The sequence below is a fragment of the Chinchilla lanigera genome, unplaced genomic scaffold, assembly GCF_000276665.1.
Source record: "Chinchilla lanigera isolate Chin_1 unplaced genomic scaffold, ChiLan1.0 scaffold00028, whole genome shotgun sequence".
NCBI classification, from domain to species: domain Eukaryota; kingdom Metazoa; phylum Chordata; class Mammalia; order Rodentia; family Chinchillidae; genus Chinchilla; species Chinchilla lanigera.
The window spans coordinates 17,376,136-17,399,066 of NW_004955429.1; the positions used below are offsets into that span (position 1 = coordinate 17,376,136).

A 22,931-nucleotide genomic window follows, 5' to 3' on the forward strand; every position below is an offset into this window, starting at 1 on the left:
TCTCCGCCCTGCCCGTCGCGGCTCACTCGGCCAGCTCGGCCCGCGCGCCCTCACTGCCCACCGCACTCTCGGCCCTGATCGTGGCCCGCGCCCGCTGCGCCCCGCCGCCGCCTTTCCTGAAGGGAGGGAGGAGGGGAGGGGGATGGCGGGCGCGGGCCGTGACCTTCTGAGCGACAACCGAGCTGGCCAATGGGGGCCCAGGGAGGAGGGCCGGTCCCGCAGTGCCGCCTTCCGGGCTCTGCTGATTGGCTCTGGCGAAGGGGGCGGGGCTCACGGGCTCGGTGTCCGGGAGGGCCCGGAGGACCGAGGAGAACCGGGATGGCGGGCGCGGGGGCTGGCGGCAGTGGAGGGCAGGGGCAGAGAGGGAGGACCCGAGGGGCGGCGCCGGCTGTCGCGTCCCGAACGAGCGTGCGTGTGTGCGTCATGCGAGTGGGCTGGGCCAAGGCGCGGAGGCCGGGAGGAAGGTCCATGCCTGGGAGGGAAGGGACGCGTCCGGCTTTCCCCGCTGTCCTCCGGCCCAGATGACTGGAGCAGCGCCCCAGTTCGGTAGAAAGAAAGCGGAGAGGCGAGGAAACATAGCTGTCCGTGACGGGCCCCGGAGTCACTTTGCGGGACCAGACCTTGCTGCCCAGATACCCAAACGCGTAGGTGGGGTTGAGTCTCTGTCTGTGGTATAGACACGCACGCGCGTACATCCACACATGTGCATATACGCAGACACACGCATGTGTGTGCATATACGTATATAAATGCGTGCCTGCAGTTACGCACATACATGCGGGCACACACAGGCTTGCATATACATGCACACTCGCGTGCACATGCTTGCCTGTATGTGAACAAGGGAAATGACTGGCAGTGCTCGCACTGCTGTGGTTAATGCTGAGCATCGCTTAGTGTGGTTTTGGGTAGGCTACACTGTTTCAGAGCCTCGGTGTCCTCACCTGGACAGTTCCTAGAACGGAGGCTCAAGTAAGTCTAAGTAGAAGCACCTCATACAGAGAAAATACCCAGCAAAACCTGGGGTTGGGGTCATGAAGCGCATCTCTGCTGGTCACCCGCTCCTTCAGGAATAGGAATGATGGGATTTTTAGGCAGTGCCTTGAAACACTGGGATTTGACCCTTCTGTTTTCAGCTACTCACTTGACAACCGGTCCAAAAGTATTTAGGAAACAGTACTGCTTCGGAGACGGAGGTGGGAGGAGCACGAGTCGGAGGACAGCCTGGGTGGCACGAGACCCTGTCTCAAAAGGAGAAAAAACACGTGGAGTGAATTGTATATGCGGTGCTTTGTATGAGCACTCGCGGCTTGCTGGACGCTCATGCAAGTGTGGCATCCGTGCACCATCAGGACCAGGAGTCAGCAGAGGCCCTTTCCTGCCCGCCACTGAAACCATCCCCAAGGTTGCCGTGGTTGTCCTACTGCTGGCCCACATCAGTGTCCTTGCCAGTGTGGCACGCCTCTCACCCGGGCTGTCCCCTGCCGGGCCTCACCTAGAAGAGCTGCTGTTTGCTCCCTGCTTGTCTTGCGCATCCTGCCTCCCTTCCGCGGAGGCCTCCCTCATCTCCACTGCCAGTGGGAATTGGAGGGAGGTCTTGGTCAGTGGTGTGCCACTGCACTCTGCAACCTCCGGCTCACTGAGCAGCCACTCGTCCTGTGTGGGACTGATCAGGCAGGGATAATTTTTCCCATCCTGTGTGTGCAGTGCTCCGCAGAGTGCCTGGCACCATCTACTGACAGTAGGTGATGTCACCGGTAACAGTCGATGCCCGTTCTCTGGGTCTTTCTACGGTACAAGTTCAGGTCCGGCAGGGCATCCATTTGCATCCTTTTTTTTCCTACTTATATGCTGATTTATTTTTTTAAGGCAAGAAAAGGTAATTTATTAACTGAATTACAGATTTAACTCCACAAAAGTTAATAGGTTGGCATGTGCAAAAATAAATAGCCCAAATATCATCACGTGTTTTAGTGTATCTGGAGAAACAAAGCACAAGGCTAACATGATTTTCTAGAAATAAAAAATTCTCATCTTCATTCCTCCTGTCACAGGGAATCAGAGAACAGGAAGAAGCTGTTGTGGGGTAGCAGAGAGCCAGAGCTGAAAGTCTCTGTAGCCATTAATAGCAAATTCTTATCTTGCCAAAAATAATTGATTCATGCAGTGGGATTATTGAAAATCACCTTTTAATTGCTTTACTAGAATTAAAAACAAATTTTGCAAAGTATATATGTATGTCAAGCTTCCACTGGAAAATCTGGTAAATACAGGATTTGTATTGTCTTATTTTACATTATACAGATGTTTAAATAAAATGGTTTGTGGTATTTTAAAAGACAGCAACAGTCAGAGTTTTATTTAAGTCTTTATTCTATTTTGAGTGTTTTTTTTCTCTCCTGTTCACTGGTGTCATTTGTTCAACACTTGATTCCTTGAACTAATTAGGGGAACCAAAAAACTGGTAGTTTAATGAAAAAACTGTATATTGACTTATACCATTAAATTGCATGTTTATTGCTTTCAATCATTGTGTTTTGTGACCTTGAGATTTTGTTGTTGTGAATATGCCTGTGTAAAGAGAGGACCCTTGATTTTCTTTTTCCGGTACCAGGAATCGAACTCACAACCTTGCGTTTGCCAGGCAGGTGCTGTGCCACTGAGCTAAATCCCCAGCTCCAAGAGAGGACCCTTGAGACAAGGTCTTTCTATGTCACCCAGACTGGTCTTGAACTCCTGGGCTCTGAGGATTCTCCTGCCTCAGCCTCCCCAGTAACTCTAGACTACAGGCTCTTGCTGGGCAGATTTTCATGCTTGTCTTCAAGGGGTCGAGTGCGGCATGCAGAAGACACGGAAACTTGAGTCACTCCGTGTGACCTGGGGAGGGGAGATTCCTGCTGTGACTGGGGCTGGGGTAGGACCCACTCGAAAGACCAGGGCAGTGAGTATGTGTAGTGCTGCTGCCTGAATGTCTCTGCACATCAGGCCTCCTTGGGACATGTGTTTGAGCACGTGCATGGGCTTCTTTGGGTGCAGAGCGCCCCTAGAGGGAGCACACATGTCACCTTACCAAATGGCACCACACAGGACATCAGTGACGAGGCCCAATGTCGCCTAGCTGCACCTGTCATGTATAATTCCCCTGTCAGCCTATAGTGCTCCTGGCTTTTGTTTAAATTACCCACTTTCCCTCATGCGTGGTCATCACCTTTGACCCAGTGGGCACTTAGAGGGCCGTCATCTGAGTGTGAGACACACATTTTTTCTATTCATTGGTGATCCAGCTTCCCTCGAGGCTGAGACCCTTTACTGTTTCCTCCCCTTGCCCTGTCACCTGTCATCTACAGTCACCCCAGGCAGCCTGTCCTCTCTGCAGGTGCACTGAGTGTTGGAGTCTTAAGCCGCAGGGCTGCCCAAGAGTAGTGGCTCCGGGAGCGCAGCTCAGTGACACAAGGAGGGGGGCGTGGCGTGGGCATTCTTTACAGGGACAGCAAAAGCAGCTTCAGATCCTGGGAGATGGCATGGGGTGGGGGGCGAGCTGTTAGGGACAGGAAGGGACAGATTGGTTCCAACCTTAACTGTCCCTTCTGATATGTCCCAGACTCCAGTGGTCTCTGCTGATGCGGGTCCTCCCCAGGGGCAAAGCGTGGCTTTTAGGGGCAATAAGTTCCTTTCCCAGGTAAGAGGAGACCTAAAGTCCTTTGATCCAAAACCCTGCCTCCTACTCCTGAGGTGTCGTGTGGACAGAGAGGAGTTCGTTTCGAGATTCCAGGTGGAGGCAGGTCCTGGAGAGGAGGTGGCCGAGCACAAACTGGAGGAGCCCGCTCCTTGCCTTCATTGCTCTCGTAGTAATAAAAACCATTAGGAAATGAAAGGTTTCCTGCCCGGCTGCTCATGCGTGCCCCCCACCCGCCTCAGTGCCCGCTGTGCTCCTACCAGGCGGGCAGATAGACGGCTGTGCCCCTGAGCCCAGGTGGCCCTGCGGAGTGATGCAGCCTGCAGGTATGGGGCGGTGCTCTGAGCGTGCATTATCCGTAGGATGTTTCAGAACTGCTATTTGCCCCTCCCTTGTTTCCCCCCACTGCCTCAGTGGTAGCACATCTTTTTCTTGGGCTAATGAATTCCTTGGGCTTATTGAAAATGTTTCCTCGTTTTGCCAAAACTAAAAGCACATGTCCAAAAGTGTATGTCGGTCCTCAGCAGAGAAGGGTGATGATCAGAATATGTTTGTTGACTTCTTTAGCCCAAGATTTTTAAGAAATAAAATGTAAATTTGTGCTGCATGTTTATTTTCTGAAGAAGCACAAGACGGTAGAGCGTGTGCTTTATATGTGCAAAGCCTGGGGTTCAGTCCCCAGCACCAAACAGCTGAAAGCGGAAAGGAGCTCTCCAAACCCAGGAGAGGTAGCAGCGCACCTCAGGGTGGTCAGGTGTGCTCACAATGCACTGAGCGAGCTGGCATTAAACACAATGTCCCTCGGCTGTCAAGGGGTGCACCAGGGTGCAGACAAGTGGTGCAGTACCCGGTAACGAGAACAGGCGGTGATTCCTGGCCTTCATAGAGTAACACGCAGAAAGTGGTGTTACTGATAGCTGCGGGAAAGCCACACCCACCCATATGAGAGACGCGGAGAGAGGGAGCGATCAGCGCTTCCACCCACTCCTTCCTATTCGGGAGCCATTACAGAGTCTTCTGGTGAACACGCATCACACTCTAGTTTGTGCACTTTGGTATTTGCATACTGTAGCTCAGTATGGTTACTGTGTACATAAAGTTTTAAAAGAAGTGCCTGATTTCTTAATAAACTCTCACCTTACCATGGTGCACCTGGGTCAGAAGTTTCTGTCTGTGAGTTGAGAGGTTTGGGGTGGAATGCCAGCCCTATCCTTTCTAGCTGAGTGGCCTTGAACAGCTGATGACTCATGCATCTCTTTCTCTGTCTGCATGGATTCAACGTGTGTGCCCTACTGGCAGCTGTGCTGAGTTTAATAGCAAGCACATCACAGGGCCAGGAACCTCACCAGCTGTCTCACCCATCCACCCAACGCGCACTAGCAGAAGAGAAGAATCCACCTCACCATCACATGCGGGTTGAGGAGGGTGGGAAGTCACCCACAGGGTCCTGTAGTGGCCGGCAGGGAGTGTGTCCTGGGAGCGTGGACCTGGACACCTGTGTGCAGCCCTGCCACTGCCACCCCGTGGCTCTGTATGTGGGAGAACCAAGGTTCTGGCTCAAGACCCAGGGGCTTTGGAACCTGCGTCTGAGCCCCATGTCACCTGACCTTGACCTTGGAGCATCTATCCCAGGGCCTCGTTCCTGCGGATGGACATTTGCAGTGGACCTACGGTTGATTCCACGTCCTGATGTCAAGTTTTGAGCTGAGAATTGAGGCTGGGCTGTGTATTTCTCAAATTTCTTTCTCTCCCAGGTGTCTGGGTTCTCTAGTGTTTATCTTCCCTTGAATATACGAGAACTTCTCACCATGACAGCATAAACCCCTTATCCTGAATGCCTTCCACACACCGAGATGTTCTCTATTCAGTAACTTATTTTTAAGTCTATGAGACCTAATTCAGGGCTTTTGTTGGGCACGGCTATGCTGTTTAATAAATTGGCAGCCATATAACGTGTGTGCGTGTGTGTACGCACACACACACAGTTAAATCTCATCTGGCCATAGGGTGTAGTGAGGCGCTGTTCTTTTTTTTTTTTTTTTTTTTTTTTGGTTTTTCTCCGGTACCAGGAACCGAACTCAAGACCTTGCGCTTGCCAGGCAGGCGCTTTGCCGCTGAGCTAAATCCCCAGCCCCTAGAGGCGCTGTTCTTAATCACATGCACTTCACTGACTAAGCTGCTGCTTTCAGAGATTTTTAAGAAAGTAAAAGCAGCGCCATCAGGTTAACCAGCAGTTGCTGTCATTCGTTGCCCATGTCACCAGCATAGCCCTCCCAGTCACTTTGTTACCAGGGAGGTCAGTTCAGGGCCTCAGCCTCAGACCACAGCGTACTTGTTTTTTTGTGGGGGAGGACAGTGTCTCACTATGTAGCCCAGGCTGGCCTTGAGCTTGAGGCAATCCTCCTCCCTCAGCATTCTGAGTACAGTACTGAGATTATAGGCATGCACCACTACTCCTGGCAAAGGTTGCCTTTTTTTTTTGGTACTGGAAATCGAACTCAGGACTTTGCACTTGCCAGGCAGGCACTTGTGCCACTGAGCTATATTCCCAGCCCCAAAGGTTGTCTTTTAAATCTCTATTTCTGAAGCTGGATTAGATGGTGCATCCTGTAATCCTAGCACTCAGGAGGACCTGGAATTTAAGCCCAACCTGAGCTACATCAAGGCCAGCCTGGACTACATAGTCAAAACAAAACCAAGCACTTTATTTCTGTAGTTTGTAACATCAAAATGATATTGTGCTGGTGAATATAGTTTTCCACATTGTGTGTGGACACAGCCTACTGCACCTACAGCTCCCTGTTCTTAGGGAGCAGCTCTTCCTAGCCCTCTGGCCTTGTGTCAGGTCCTTGTCTGTAGCACCACACAGCGGAGGACAGGCTCAGCCCCCAGGCACTCTTGTTCTGGGTTAAACCCACCTGCCCTCTGGAGGGGCTGTCTCACTTCCTGTGTTATGTACTGGAAGAAGCAGCCTCTGTCTCTTTGTATTCCATTGAGGTTAGGGTACGGCTTGTGATGGTTTCCAGAGTCATCCAGGGGAAGGTGGTTTCTGAAGCCACCTCATAGTCTGCTGTGACTGGACCTGAACCTGTGCCACACATGAGCTTGCAATACGGAGGTTCTCTGAGCTGCTCTCACTCTCGCCTTCCCTGCCTGCGTTTCCAGAAGGTGCCCATTTTCCCTTGCTCATTTTTCAGCAGTTTCCAGAGCTGTTAATGACAACACCTGGCGCTCATCAGCATTGACTTCGAGAATTGTGGTAGCCCCAGCATGCACCGAAAAGGGTCATTCAGTCTCGGTATGTAAGGAAAGGCATTGGAAATGGTCCAGGAAGAGGTGCCAGGACTTAGCATAGAGCTCTCTAATGACACACATGGTCACAAGCTGGGCATGGTGGCGCACACCTGTCATCCCAGCACTTGGGAGCCCGAGGCAGGAAGATCACTGTGAGTTCAGGGCCAACCTGGATTACATAGTGAGACCTTTTCCAAAATGCAAACAAAAAAAATAGCGATGACAAACACAAGGTACAAAGGACAGGAGTGGGACAGCGTCAAAAACTGTGTCCACACAGATGGGGCGACCTGACTGCTGCACGGATGACGCTGTGGGTCAGTGAGGAAAAGAGGTGGTGGCACATGGCAGAGGACAGCTAGAGCCTTCCTCATCAAGTGGAAGAAGGGACGGCAGGCTAAGTGCAGCAGGGCGAGGGCTTCCATGGGGGGCAGGACTCTGAACAGTTAGAAGAAAATATATTTATAGGATAGAACAGAATTTCCCTAAAAGAAAACATCCATAAATTCAGCTTCATTATCATCTTTTTTTTTCATCAAAAGGCACCTTGAAAGAAAGTAGACAAATGAGCCAGAGAATGGGAGATTCATAACATAAAATCGGCAGCATCGTGTCCAGAACAGTGCTCCTGCTCTGTGCAGACTAGCACTGCTCCCTGTGACCTGATGTCTAAGTCACTGGCCCTTAGGATGGGGGCAGGCCCAAGGCCCCGTCTGAGGGGAGGGCTCAGCAGGTTTAAAGCCAATCATTACAGTGAGCTACCTAAGCTCCTGCCCCACCAGGCGGGGAAGCATTCATCTGTAAAATCTACTTCAACTCAGAATTTGAAGAATCAAGCTACTCCTTGAAGGGAAACCCAGTGGAAAGAAAGATGCCTTTCCAGGTGCAGTTATTCCTATGTTACTCAGTATAACCGTGATATAATTTCTGTAATATTAAAATTGACATATTACATCAGACTTCAGTAGCAGAAGCACCGGTACCATCTGAAACGTGCAGTTAGCCTGGGTCCATGTTTGGATTTTAGCTCTTGGGGTATAATACCTATTGATATCCACCTGATCTCTTAGAGAGCTGTATTTTCGTTTTTGGTTTCAAGGAAGATGAGAACAAAACTTTTCATACACAGTTAACTGTGTTGGCTTTTCTGGTCCATTTGAAGTGCTACTTTTTCTTTCTTTTTCTATTAGGAGAAACCAAACTATAGTAAGAGGAAGAGGCCAAGGTGTTTTTCTGTGTTTTGTTTTTGATTTAAAACAAAAATCAGAGGCAGGCATGGTGGCACATGCCTGTAATTGCAACACTCTGGAGGCTGAGGCAGGAGGATCGTTGCAACTTCGAGACCAGCCTCGGCTACAAAGTGAGCTCAAGGCCAGCCTGAACTGCATAGTGAGACTCTGTCTCAAGAAGACGATCAATCAGTCAGTAAATGTTGTGACTATGTATTGAAGAAATAAATAGACTGGTGGAGTGTCTCAGTGGTAGGATGTGTTCTTAGTGTGTGGAAGGCTCTGCGTTTAAAACACCAAAACACACAGCACCAAAACAGAAACAGAAGGAAAACCCTAGAGTGAAGAGAATCCCCAGAACCAGCTCCATGGGTCGGGCCTGATGGAGTTACATGACAGTGAGTTGTGCTGTGCACCTCTGGAGTGATTGGCTCGGCCTCTTCTAGGTCCAGGCTCCTTGAAGGCAGGTCCCCATTATTGTGGGTTGGTTGGTCCTGCACCCCCGATTCCTCTCTGCTCACTTTGATGGCACAGTAATCTGAGGAGATGACAGCCACAGTGGCTCCCCAGTTGTGGGGGGTTGCCACGGGAAGCTACCAGAGCTTCGGCACTCCCGAGAAATGAGGCGTCAGCTTCAGCTGGAACTGTAGTGCACACTTTCGTGCAGGACGTCACTGGCCTGCAGCAGCTGCCTGTGTGTACACCAAGTGTGCTGCACGTGCCTGGGGCTGCTCGCTGGCTCTGTCAGATCCTGGAGGTGTGCTGTACCTGAGTTGCCCCACCTTGGTCCCCCGTGGATGCGCTGGTCCTGCAGCTGGCGGCAGCTTACCAGACGAGCTCAGGGCTGCTCCGGAGCTGCCTTGGGGCAGGACACTGGCAGTGCCTGAACTTGGGTGGTTCTGACCCCCATCTTTATGGGATCTTCCTCAGCCTTAAAAATGCATCGTTTGTTTTTTCTTGTAGAAAGCTGAATTCTCTGGTTTTCAAATTGTTGAGGATTTAAAATATAAATTAATGTTATTTTGTTTTCAGTACTGGGGCGCCAACCCAGGGACTTCATACTGAGCTACATCCTCAGCGCTTTTTTAAATTTTATTTCTGAGATTGGGGCTTGCTGAGTTGCTCAGGCAGAGCTGAAATTTGTGAGAGCATGTTTGGAGGTTCTAGCCAGAAATGCAGCTACTCATGTACTCCTGACTGAGGAAGCCCGCTCTTATCAGGGGTGGTCGTCCTCGTCAACAAAGTGCACAGCTTCGGGAGTGTCGCACATGGGACGTTGAGGGAGGAAGGGGACACTGACTAGCCAGCTGGATCAGCTGAATCAACTCTGGCGATCGCTGGGGTGACAGTCGCAGCCAGGTCACCCTCACATCCTGGGCCCCAAATTGTGATCTTCCTACCTCAGCCTCCCAGAGTGCTTCAATGACAGTCATGTGCCACCATGCCTGGCTGGGGGTGATGCACTTGTCAGCACATTCGCATGAGATGTCTTTCTGCATGGTGACCGTGTTTACCTTCACCGTGAGGGTAAGGTGTGTGAATGCGGGCAGGGCCGTGCTTCTCACATTGCCGCAGGTAACAGGAGTGTGTCGCTGATAGCAATCTAGTGCCTGCCGCACAGTCACCTTCACACCTGCTCAGGTGGCCGCCTCCGACAGTGTACAGTGGCAGGGAGCTTTCCAGAGAGCTGTGTGTCGTCCCACCTCTCTGAGACCAGAAAACGAAACTGCCCGATCCAGGGAGTTTTTGCTTCCAAATTGCGATGTTCCTACAGATTCATTCTGGCGCTGGTCATGGAAGAAGCCAGCGCAGCTTGTCCAGATAGCTTGGCCCACACAGGCTTCATCATCCGCGGCAGTCCATGGGGCGGGTTCTGGTGAGTGATATTTTCCACCTGGCCTCTTCCCACCTGATGGATGTCACCGCCTCCTTCTGGCCAGGTCCTCTGATGGTCTTGCGTCTCTGTGGCCACCCATGTGGAGGGGCTGATTCAGCATGGAGTGGGTGAGTGGCGAGCTGGCACCGTGCTGGTGGAAGGAGACAGCAGTGTGCTAGCTCTGGCGTTTCATCTGCTCCAGGAGGCTGGAGGCTGGAGGCCTGCGTGGGGCCCAGTACCGGAGCAGGAGGCTACAGAAGAGTCAGCACCAAAATGGGAGGCGTGTTTATTGATGAGAGCAGGGTGGCTGCATACAATAGGGTGACTTGGAATGTTACATCATCGCACAGGCTGCAGGACCTGGTTCTTACTGTGGGTCCATTTTTAATTCACCTCCATCTGGGTTTCTTGCATAGTCAGGGCATTGCGAGCACTATGTAGTCAGCTGTCCTTGGCCATCTGCCGCCTTCCTGGTGCTGAGACACCAGGGGTAAAGAACAGATATGCTTGTGGGGAAGTAGGACCCCGAGCCAGGTAGGTGACCTTGGAGCCAGCCTTGAGGGACAAGCCTTTGTCTTCGGGCCCAGGTGGTAGCAGCCCAAGGCAGAAACTTGTGAAGGGGGCGGAGGCTGAACTAGCCTTGTGGACAGTGAAGTTGGAAGGAGGGCTCAGGGGCCGGTCCTCCAATCCTTTGGTCCCACGATGCGTGCACACGCGAGTCTTTCTAGTCAGACCCGAGGCAAGTCTGTCACCCTCACGTTACCCTGTGGAAGCTGGCACTGGGACTGTTCCTATTTCCTGGGTGAGAAGGCCAAGGCCAGAGCACACTGGCAGAACTGAGGTTTTGACCCAGGTCTTCACCTTTGCAAAGTGCTTTCAGTCAACCTCGGCCCACACTGCCGCTGGCACTCAGTAGCAGGACCTAGACTGGCACTTCTGAGTCATGTTTCCAAGGCAAACACCAATTTACCAAGGAACAGATGTTCAAAGAAAGGACTTTTGAACAAACACTGGGTACACACTTGCCAGATGAAGCCAATAACAACAGTGACCTGATTTTTCAGGTTTTAGATCCACTTTTAGCATTAAAACAATAGTAAATGTTACTCATACTAACCAAAGATGAGAGGAGATAGATTTCATGAATTTTTAATATTACATTTCTTAAACAGCTATCAAAACAGTAAAAGTATTCAGGTTAAAATGCTTTTTAAAATGCTTGTATTCACCTGTTGCTAAATACATTATAAGTTTTCTTCAGACAGGAGAATTTCTTATATAATTTAGTGCAAGTGTGGTTTCCCATAGCACACAAAAGTATATATTTGGGGAAGCTCAGAATAATAAAGACTATCTTAACTTTATGTACAAAAGTAATCTCCCTGTTTCAAGTATCTCCTAGATTTCCTTGCAGTTATTTTCAGGGATAAATGTGTGTTCTTTGAAACTTTAAGCTTAATACTGTAACTTTAAACCTCCTGGGATAGCTGTATGTATTAAATTAGCTAAGTGAATGTTATGGCTTGTGTCTAGATGTACTCCTAAAGCAGGCATAGGTAGGGATTTGTCAGAGGTGGTAGGATCTAGAGTGTACGATGCTTGGATTAAAGGTATGTGAAAACTAAATTAGTTTATTGATTGGTTTGGCATAGTTCTGGGTAGGATTAAGGATGCCTCACCCTGGATACAATATAAAGGGACAGAAAGAATCTTGGTTGTTGCTTGTTGCTACTTGCTGCCTCCTGCTTGCCCTGCCATGGACTGTTTCTCTATGATAACCGTCATGCCACCCTGCCGTGGAGCCAGGCACCTATGGACTGAAACCTCTGCAAACTGTGAGCTAAATAAACTTTGCTTCATTTAACTTTGAATGTTGGATATTTTGTCTCAACAATGAGAACAGTAACTAGGACAGTGAATAAGAGCCTATAGTCTACCCCCTTGGTGCTCAGCAGTAGTGGAGTGTTAAAACCATCCAGACTAGACGGTTATTAGCAATCAGTTGGAATCCTTTTATATTCGGTCAGCAAACCACAAAGAAACCTGTGCTTCTGCTCCCTGGACCAGGGCAGGTACACTGGGGTCACAGGAGGCCTCTGCTCTCCAGGAGCTTCCTGCCAACAGGGTGAAGTGCACGATGGACACATGAGAGGGGTGAGTGGTGACGTCGGCAGGCTGGGGCCAGATCCAGACCCAGACCCTAGCATCCTTCAGTGAGCAGCGTGTGCGCAGGAGCAGGAATACTCACACCCCTGGGTCTGAGGACATGGCTCGGTGGTCAGTAGACCACTCGGCATGTGGGAGGCTCTGGGCTCCATCCTTGGTATGATGATGATGCTGATGGTGGTGATGGTGGTGGTGGTGGTGGTGGTGATGATGGTGATGATGGTGATGTCAGTCTGTCTCATAGGGTTGGTTTAGGAAGAAAATGCAATCATGTGTAAAGAGCTTTAATAAGTGTCATGCTTTTAAAAAGAACATCCACTTTGTTTGAGAGGGTTGTTGTTTAATTATGCATTTTGTTTTGTTTTGTTTTGACATGAGGTTTTGTTGTGTTGTCCCACTAGCCTTGAACCCCTGTGCTCAAGACGTCTGCCTCAGCCGCTCGAGGGGCTGGGATTGCAGGTGTGCAGCAGCCCCATGATGTCTTGCCTTTGCTCCCTGAGTGGCACACAGCAACACTGATGGTCATGTTCATGATTTTCTCTGGAGTCCCCAGGTGGCCATGTTCTGTATGGACATGGCCATGCTGAACTGTGGGAGATGGATGGTAGAGAGTAACGCCTCTATGACCTGTCATGTGCTCAAGTTTATTATGCTGTTATTCAGAGGCTCTATAATGTACTGGGGCCAGATTGCTTGAATTTAAATTCTTGTCCTACTCTTTTTCATTTCTGAAGGTTAGTAGTAATTTCTTTCATTTGAAATACAGCCAGCCCCCTCCCCCACCATCAATCTAGCTACATTCATTTTCAATTTGTTGGTCTTCTCAAAGAACCAAAGATTTTGGTTTATAGCTTTTTTTCTTTTTCTTTTTCTTTTTCTTTTTCTTTTTCTTTTTCTTTTTCTTTTTTGAGGCAGGGTCTCGCTGTATAGTGCAGGCTGGCCTGAGCTCTCAGTGCTGCTCCTGCCTCAGCCTTCTGAGTGCTGGGATTACAGGCATGTGCCACCACGCCTGGCAGTTTGTAGGTTTTTTTCCTGTTGTTTTTCTTTTGTCTGTTTTATGAATTTTCACTCCAGGTCACAATGGGGTACTGTCTCCTATCCACTAGGTTGGTTAGACTTTAGACAGCAGATAATCAGTATTAGGAGGATGTGAAGAAACCAGAACCCTCAGTGTCGCTGGAGAGAATCTGACCTGGGTGTCACCACCTGGGAGAGGACTAGGAAAGCTGATTAAACAGATTTATGGGTAGTTTTTTACAAAAGGAATTTCTGTCAGATAAGGATGGTAACTGAGACCCTGAGAGCTTGGATCCTGTGGAACAGGGGCCTTAACTTTGCTTTTTGTATATGAAAGTGACAAATTTTTCTAAAGGGGCTTCAGTATCTTTTAAGCATTTACGATTTCCCTCTGTAGCTGGGAACTTAAAGCAGCCGTGTGCACACATGTAAGCATACACATGATGTTTCTTCATTGTTGGCTAAATGAAGACGTGGCCCTTTCCCATCGAGTGAGACATTTTGAGCTGGGAGAAACTGAGGTGCTTGCTGGGTCCTGTGGTCTACATGCAACCCTATGTTGTAAGGTGCATATGTCCCTGCACCGGAAGCGATGTGGCTTGGGGATCGGTGCTTGGCTTTTTTCTGGCCCTTGGGCTATATGCAGTGCAGGGCTTTCAGCCGTCAGGTGCTGTAAACAGAAAGGTTTTCCATGGCTGCGAAAGCCAGCATCTTACCACCTGTTTCTCCTTTTACCATCAGGGCTTAGTATAAGAGGAAATTTATACTAAGGAGCTGTTCAAAAGCATAACACGGGGAATGGTGGCCACACGTATAACTCTAGCACTGAAGAGGCTAAGGCAGGAGGATCACAGGCCAGCCTGAGCTACATAATGAATTCAAGGGCAGCCTGGGCTACTTGACCAGACTCCTTCTAAAAAAGCCAAACTAAGTAAGCAAACAAAACTGAGGACTGGTAAAGATGGCCCTCCAGGGAGAGAAGGCAGACCCCCATGTCATCCCGTGTCCTGGGACCCCAGACCATTCTGATGGAATGTGGCCTCTTGCAGACTGGACACAAAAGTGTTCCTCTTCCTGTCCACGGGTGCCCAGACAGGGTGGAGAAGCTGGCTGCCACCATGGTAGGCGGGAAGCAGAAAGCAGCAGCTCACACGGCCACCCTTCCTACATGGCCACGGTCCACCCTGAATTTGGCTCTTCTGACCTTGGCTCCTTGCTTCCCAATATACCGTACCCTGCTATGTCTCCATTTGTCAGGTTTAGACAGTATCCTTGTGGTGTTTTTGGTTTTTTTTTTGAGCAAATGACCGTTTTCCTAGAGGACTCACATGTGGGCTCCTTGGCCTGTGGGACAAACTGCTGCTGTGCGATATGTGTCCCTACGCTGCACTGCTGAGTCCTATTTGAGCCCACTATGTGGTCTGCGGTTCCCTTTTCTTCTGCTGTCTTTGGCATCGGCCATCCGACCTCACAGAGTTTAGGAGTGCTTGCTCCTCTTCAGTTCCTTAGAGGGGCACGAGAAGGACGGGCAGTAATTCTTCCTTCAGGGTTTGATGGAGCCCTCCAGGGACACCCTCGCATCCAGACACCATGTGTTTGAGTTTGACAGGCAGTGTGTTTCTAGGCATCTGCCCCTTTCATCTGGGTTACCCAGGGGGTTGGCAGTCATAGTCTGAGATAGTGAGAGCCCTTTTCATTTCTATGAACCCTGGCAGGCCGCCCCACTTCTATTTTTGGTAGGCCTTGCCTTCTGACTTCCCCCTGTGGAAAAGATGCCCTGGTGTCTCGGGGCCCTAAACTCTTGCATCTCCTGCCTCTGTTCCCCATGAGATGATAGCTCTCCTCAGCATAAGCCATGGTCCTGCGTTGTATAATCACGGCACCGTCACGTGCACTGTGGAAGCTCCCTAGGTGCTCTTTTCCATATAAACACATCAGGGGAATTTCCAAGTCCCTTTCTTTTTGGGGCCCTCAACCCGCTGTAGTCCCTGGGGGTGCTCTTGTGTTTGGAGCCTTTGTTTCCCCAAGCCCCTGTGTTCCCGCTCCTTTTTGATGTACACTATGCTTCCATGGCTTCCTGGGAAATGGTAAGCAGAGGGGTCTGGGTTCCTGAGCTTAGATATCTTCTGTTTACACCCACACATTACCAATAGTATAGGGATAGAGTTCAGTTCCAAAGGTGTCTTTTTGTTGTCCACAGCTTTTTTTCTGAAGGGGTCTGAGACAGGGTCTCACTCTGTAGTCCAGACTGGCTTTGAATTCACTATGTAGCCTAGGCTGACCTCATACTAACAGTGATTCTCCTACCTCAGCCTCCCAAGTGCTGGGATTACAGGCGTGCACCACCACACACAGCTCCCTGTCCCCAGCTTTGCGTATTGCTTTTGCAAAGGTCGTACCATTCTTTTCTCATTCTCCCTGCCCCCTCTTGAAGCTGGGATCTTGCTGTGTTCCCAGGCTGGAGTCAGGCTTCTGGCACAGGGACCCAAGGGCCAGACTCCAGCACTGTCGTTGTTGATCCTCCTAGGTGGCCTCCTCCCTTCCTCTCGCCTGCCCAGCAGCTGAGCTCTTTCCTCTTTGCCCTTGCTCGGAAATTCTCCATGATGATCCAGGTGCTCGAAGATCCTTCACCATGGAAACGCACCCCCTGGTCCTCTCTGTTCTCCCAGCCCTGCTCTGATCTCTTTCCAGGACCCGAATGATGAGTGCTGGGTCTTGTGCTTCACCCTGCCCGGCCCTCGTCTTTCCTCTCCATTTCATCTGTCTGCTGTCCTTGTGTGGAGCCGTCCTGATTTAAAGCCCATCTTGGGGACTTTGTAAGGCAAGTGCAGGTCACCCCCTCCTCTCTGGCACTTTCCCTGCCTGGCAAAGGTGCTGTTCACCGCCCTGGTCCCGGCAACAGTGGTGAGAGTTACGCGCTTACTGCAAGGGAGGCGCGGTGCATAGCAAGTAACACACCGCGGCAAGCAGTGAAACACTCAGCTTTTGCTGTGGTTATCATTATTGTTTTGTTTTTCAACTTTATTTTCATTTCTGTTATTTATAATTTTAGGAACTCTTCCATAGCAGTATTTTGTTTTCTAGATGCAAGAGGGTGCCTTAGCTTAATGAGGGTGTTAATTGAAGCCACTGCTGCCGTCTTCTTCCTCTTCTATGTACTTCTTGCTTTCCTCCTCCTCCTCCTCCCCTCTCCTCCTTTTCCTCCTCCTCTTCTTCTATGAGGGATTAAATTCTGAACCTTTGCACTGAGCTACATCCATAGTGCTTTTGATTTTTTAGTTTGAGTCAGAATCTTGCTAAATTTCCCAGGGTAGGCTTGAATTTGTAATCCTCCTGCCTCAGCCTTCCATAGTATAGGATTACAGGTGTGTACCAGTCTGCCTGGCTAATTGCAGCTTTTACCTATTTTAGTTTTCTTCTGCTTCTTACATAGCTTCTGTTTTATCAGAGTTTTTTTGCTTTTTTGTCCCTATAGTTCCCTTCTTTTCCAAATGGCTAATGATCTTTACTGTCAGTTCATTCTTAAGAATGAACAGCTGAAAACAAGACCAAGCAAAACAAAGCTCTGTGCTGCATCGTGGTCTGGTTTAGTTCGAGACAGTGGTGAGTGGTGGGTTGGGTGGCACCACGCCCCGTGTGGACACCAGCGTCTGCAGGTTTCCTCTCTGGAGCCCCTTGGTTTTTCCAAGCAAGAATTCTTCCATCTTCTGTCTTCCCTGGTACAGCCCCACTGTGACTGGGTAGCCTGCTTCTCAAAAGCTGCTCACCAACGAAGCATTACCAAGTTTTGGGTTGCTCGCCTCTCCCTCTGGAGTTAGATTCCAGGTTCTTGTTGTCTTAAACGAAGACCTGAACAAAACTAGCAAAAACAAGTGACAAAGTTTATTCAAGAAAGTAGAAGTGAAGAGTGGGTGGGGGACTGGCTGCAGAGCAGGCTTGGGCCCAGTAAAGAGGAAAAGCAGGAAAGAGCAAAGATAAAAGTACACACTGCATCTGGTTATGAGAACAAGCTCTCCGTGGTGACAGTGTGTCTTTTACGCTGTCCAAATCTTAAGGAAGCCATGAGAACTACATCTGGATCATGAGAGGTGGCACTGGGATGTCAGGTCAAAGTTTTCTATCAAAAATCTGCTCAGGTTCTTGAGAGAAGTTCCTGCAAAGGGCTGTGGGAAGTGTTCTGTGCTTGTGTCCAGGATCTTGCAGTTAACAGACTCATTTCCCCAGCCAGCTTTGCCTCACCCTAATCTCCTGTCTCACTACGGCCAGCCTCTCAGGTCCTCATCCTCCTCTGTCTCACAGCTGTGGCACAGGGTAGGGTGGCAAGGAGGTTGGAGAGTCATTGTCCCACATGTGAAACTGCCCTCAGTCCTTCCCTCAACCTGCATCCTGTCCCATGAAGATGCTGTGACTGCAGGTAACCTTTCAGTTCACGAGGGATGAAGCTAGAAATCAACCACGGGAGAAGCCCCAGGGACCACATACAGATAGTGAAGGGCCAGTGGGGCCATTGCCAAAACCAGAGGGACACATGACAATCCCTAGAATCAAAGGTCAGTGAAAACACAGCCTGCAGAACCTGTGGGGCACAAGGACAGCTGTTCTCAAAGGGACATTTACAGCCAAGAATTTTGCCTGCATGGGAAAGCAAAGTGATAGCAAATAGCTAGTGATGCCTCTCCAGGTCCTGGAAAGACAAAGACAAACCAAACCCAAACCCAGCACAAGAAAGAAGAGGTAAGACCAGAGTACAAGTAGGTGAACTAGAGACTCAGAACAGCCGAGGATCAGTGAGTGACAGGGCTGGTTCTGCATCAAGATAAATAAGACTGATAAACTCTTAGCCCAAGCAGACCAAAGAAGGCCCAAATGAATAACATTAGAGAAAAAAAGGACATTACAACAGATACCGCTGAGCTGGGTGTAGTGGTACATGCCTGTAATCCCAGCACTCAGGAGGCTGAAGCAGGCCAGCCTGGACTACAAAGTGAATTCAAGACCAGCCTGAACTGCATAATGAGACCCTGTATCAAAAAAGACCAAAAAAAAAAAAAAAAAAAAAAGATACCACTAAAATCCAGAAGATTGCTAACAACTATTTTGGAAACTTGTGTTCTAACAAGTTGGAAAATGGGTACATTTCTATACTTAAGAAAACTGAGCCAAGAGGATATTAAAAACTTAAATAAATCAATAACAATGAGAATAAAGCAATAGTAAAAAGTGTACCAACAGAAGCGAGCCTCAGTGTGGTAGCTCAGGGCACACCTGTAATTCTAGCACTCAGAGGAGTACTGTGTGTTCAAGGCCAGCCTGAACTATGTAGCAAGACCTTGTTTCAAAAAAAAAGGAAGCCTTGGAAGGATTTCCTTCTGAATTTTACCAGCCCTTCAGTGGAAACCAAAAGTACACTGAGATTCCATCTCATTCCATCAAACAAAAAACCAAACCCATAAAAACTAGCGGAGTGGGAAAAGGAAGTACATGGCGGCTGATGGGGATAGAAGCGAGCACAGCCACTCTGGAAGGGTAACTAGGGGTACCTGCATTACCTGTCCTTGCAAAGCCAACTGAAATTGTTCACTGATGGGACTTCACAGTGCCCCAGAAATATTCCATTCACCTATCATTCGGGGACAATTTAAAGAGCTGGCACAGACAGACAATAAACCAAGTGTCGAGAGAGCTAAGAGTTCTTTCCAGGGAGAGAATGAAAATGGCAGGACTTCCTGTCACTCACATTTGGGGAGAGCACGTCTGGAAGGTGCCTTTCAGTAGAGAGCTAATGAGCCAGAGGGTGGTTCAGGGGTCAGAGCTAGGGAGCACCTTGCACAGGGACAGGGGAGCAGGCTTGGCACCTCCCAAGAAGTAGCAGAGGCTGATGGAGTGAGGGAGAGGTGGGCCAGGCTGGGATCAGCGGTGGCCAGGGGTCTGTTCTTTGCTTTCTTCCTGTGCAGAGCCATTTGCAATAAGCAGAATAACTCACCCTGGAGCTGATACAGAGCCTGCTGACTGTGCTAAGTCCTCTCTTCCCTTGTGCTGGGATGTGGGGGCTCCTTGCTTTTGAGCTTGGGACACTCACCTTCCCTGTAGTGGAATTTCCTTGAGGGCTGTACCCATACTGCGTGGTCAGACCCAACTCTGTACTGAAGGACTGGCTTGACAAGATTCCTGCTCTTGAAAAGCAAGGCAATCATTTCCAGAAAACCTCTACACACCAAGAACAACAGAGCTTATAGAAAAAAATAGGGTTTTGAGTAAACCAGAGAGCTAACAAAATAACTTTAATAATTACATGTGTTAACATGGATGAAGCATTAAATACGGGTTTACACTGATGCATACTCATGTTTATAACAGCACAGCTCAACAGTCTTGGAAGCAGCCTATATGTGCATCAGCAGATGAATGTGGTACTTACACACTTCAGAGTACTGCTCCACCATAAAGAAGGGTAAACAAGAGTTAAGAGGATGAGGCTGTGAGTCCAAGGCCAGCCTGGGCTAAATAGAGAGACCCTACGTTACAGTGGAGTGGGCCAAAATCAGTCCAGGTTTTTGTGTATGACAAGCAAAGAATTGCCAAGCATGCACCTCTAGTATGTGGTAAGTAGCTAGAGGGACAGTAGCAGCAGGAACAGGCGGAAAGGCCAAGGGGAAAAAGAAGCAAAAGGACAAAGGGAAAAAAAAAAGAAGGCTCAATAACTCAGGCTTCCAGTGTTTATAGGGTCAGACACCTCGGATTCCAGGTGCTTCCCACTGTTTCTCACTGTGGTCAATAATCTGTTGTCTCTGACATCACAACTTCCTATAATCACTTCCTATAATCTGTTGTCTCTGACATCACAACTTCCTATAATCACTTGTGTTTCTGGTTAAAGGAGAGAATTGTGGTGGCTTGCACAATTTCCATTTTAGGATTATGGAAGCATGGATAATCATGAGGGTGGTGAGGTGTTTGGAGTAAACAAAGGGAAGGGAGCGACTCACTTAGTTCCTTTGTTTCTAACTGTACTACCTGTGTCCAAAACAAAACAAAGAAAAGGAAGATGGCAGAGCGGTAAACAGCAACAAGTCAGCCTTTCCAAAATTTAGAATATAGACCCTGAAAAGTAACAATTTGGGGAAGGAAAGAAGGAAAGAGGTGGATCCCTGGAACCCAGGAAGGACCTAAAAAGAAAATTGGAGCCAACAGAGACATTGAAGAGACCTCAATGCAGCAAAAGGAAGGGACAACCTGCACTTTCTCCCAGATTCCTGGCTCACAGTATAAAAAAGGAAGATTGAATGTACACAGACCCAGTGAAAGTGGGCAACTCTAGAAGCCTCCGGGGAGAAACACACCAGTGGAATGGAGCAGTGGATGCAGAATCAATCAATGTGAAGACAGAATATCAGATCTAGAAGACAAGATCACAGATAGTGATTGTCAAATGAAAAACTTCTTAGAAATAGCAAAGGACCACAAAAAATCACTTCAACAGCTGCTAGACAATGCAAAAAAACCAACAAAATTAATTGTAATTAATGAAAAACCAGAAGATAGCACAAAGGACATTTAAAAAGCCCTGTTTACAGAAGTAATAGCATAAAACTTCCCAAGCATGCAAAAAGAATTTGAAATGAGGCACATCAAAGTCCAATTAGCTATGATCAGGACCAAAAAAAAAAATACACCAAGCCATATACTAGTGAAGATTTCTAGAAGTTCAACTCAAGAACAGAATATTAAAACCTGTTAGAGAAAATAAATCACCTGTAGAGGAAAACCCCTCAGAATCACAGCAGACTTCTCTCAACACAAATCCTTAAGTCAAGGAGAGCTTGCAGTGAAGTATTTGAATCTCTAAGAAAAAACAACCTCCAACCCAGATTGATGTATCCCACAAAATTACCTTTCAAAATTGGTGGAGAAAAAAAAGATATTTCCATGATAAAGAACACCTAAAAAAATCTATGATCACCAAACCACCACTCAAAAAAGTTCTGAAGGATATCTAGAAAAAGACAACAATTCCAAGAATCCCAATAGAATGAATCCATGAAGCAAGGCAAGTAATTAAAAGAGAAAGAAAAGCAACCAACAACAGTAAAATAATAACAAGGATAAGTCAATACATATCAGTTATAACTATCAACATGAATGGTTCCAACTCACCAAAGGAAACAAATTGACATAATGGAGCAAGAAACAAGATACAACAATATGCTGCAAACAAGAAACACATTTAACTCAAAAAGAAATTCATAGACTAAAGTCAAAGAATGGAAAACTATACTCCATGTTATAGGAACCCAGAAAAAAAGCAGAGGTAGCTATTCTATTTGCAGACAGAGTAGATTTCAAGCCAAGACTGATCAGAAGAGACAAAGAAGGTCACTATTTATTGAGGGAAAAATCCAAGAGAAAGAGATAACAATATAAATATATATGCACCAAATACCAGTACACCCAACTATATCAAACAAACATTAGGGGCTGGGGATATAGCCCAGTGGCACAGGCACTTGCCTAGCAAGCACAAGGTCCTGAGATGATTTCTGATACCAAAAAATAAAAATAAAAATAAAAAACACTAAGGGATATGAAAAATCAAATAAGCACTAATACAATTGTAATGGGGGACCTTAATGCCCCACTGACACAAACAGATCAACTAGACAAAGAAATATCAGAGCTGAACCAAACCTTTGATCAGATGGACTTAGTAGATATCTACAGAGTATTCTGTCCAGCAATAGAATACACATTCTTCTCAGCAACACACACGACTTTCTGCAGAATAGATCATATATTAGTTCATAGAATATGCTTAAGTAAATGCAAAGGAATTGAAATTATCCCATGTATACCATCAGATCACAGTGCAATGAAATTGGAAATCAGTGGCAAAAGAAACCACAAAAACTACATAAACACGTGGAAATTAACACCTTCCTGAAAAAAACAGGTCACAGATGAAATTGAAGAAGGCTGAGCATGGTGGCACATGCCTATAATCCCAGCCCTTATGAGGCTGTGGCAGGAGGATTGCTGCAAGTTTGAGACCTGGGCCTGGACTACAAAGTGAGTATAAGGCCACCCCAAACTACACAGTGAAACCCTATGTTGGAGGAGAAGGCACTAGACAGTTTATACAATTCAATGATAATACCAACATGACATAACAGAATTTATGGGATGCAATGAAAGCAGTCCTACAAGGAAAATTTATAGTGGTGAATTCCCCTATCAGAAAAACAGAGTGAGCTCAAATAAATAACTTAATATTGAAGCTCAAGGTTCTAGAAAAAGAAGAGTGAATTAAACCCCAAGCTCATATGAGGAAAGAAATTATAAAGATGAGAGTAGAAATTAATGCAGTTGAGGCTAAGAAAACAATATAAAGAATCCATGAATTGAAGAGTTGGTTCTTTGAAAGATTAAATAGGCAAACCCTTAGCCAATCTTATCAAAAGAAGAAAAGACAAGACCCAAATCCACGCAATAGGAATGAAAAGGGTGAAATCACAACAGATCCTGCGGAAATCCAGAAAATCATTAGTACCTACTTTGAGAACCTGTATTCTAATAAGATGGAAAATTTAGAAGAAATGGATAGGTTCCTAGACAAATACAAATTATCAAAGCTGAATCAAAAAGATATAAAAATTCTAAATAACCAATTATCAGTTAA

General features: G+C 47.7%; 1 protein-coding gene and 1 long non-coding RNA gene across 2 annotated transcripts in view; both read left to right on the top strand.

Moving 5' to 3' along the window:
• The first annotated feature begins 556 nt into the window (after window positions 1–556).
• LOC102008756 lies at window positions 557–2,527 on the top strand. The gene is made up of 2 exons (XR_001234496.1): window positions 557–644; window positions 1,137–2,527. It is a non-coding gene; the product is annotated as an uncharacterized LOC102008756 (long non-coding RNA).
• A 7,527-nt stretch (window positions 2,528–10,054) lies between these two features.
• Window positions 10,055–22,931, top strand: part of Nr2c2 (nuclear receptor subfamily 2, group C, member 2) — a 44,631-nt gene continuing 31,754 nt past the window's right edge. Inside the window, exon 1 of the mRNA XM_005387074.2 lies at window positions 10,055–10,075. Coding sequence (XP_005387131.2) covers window positions 10,061–10,075 — 15 coding nt within the window. The 5' untranslated portion in view covers window positions 10,055–10,060. The remainder of the gene's footprint in view (window positions 10,076–22,931) is intronic.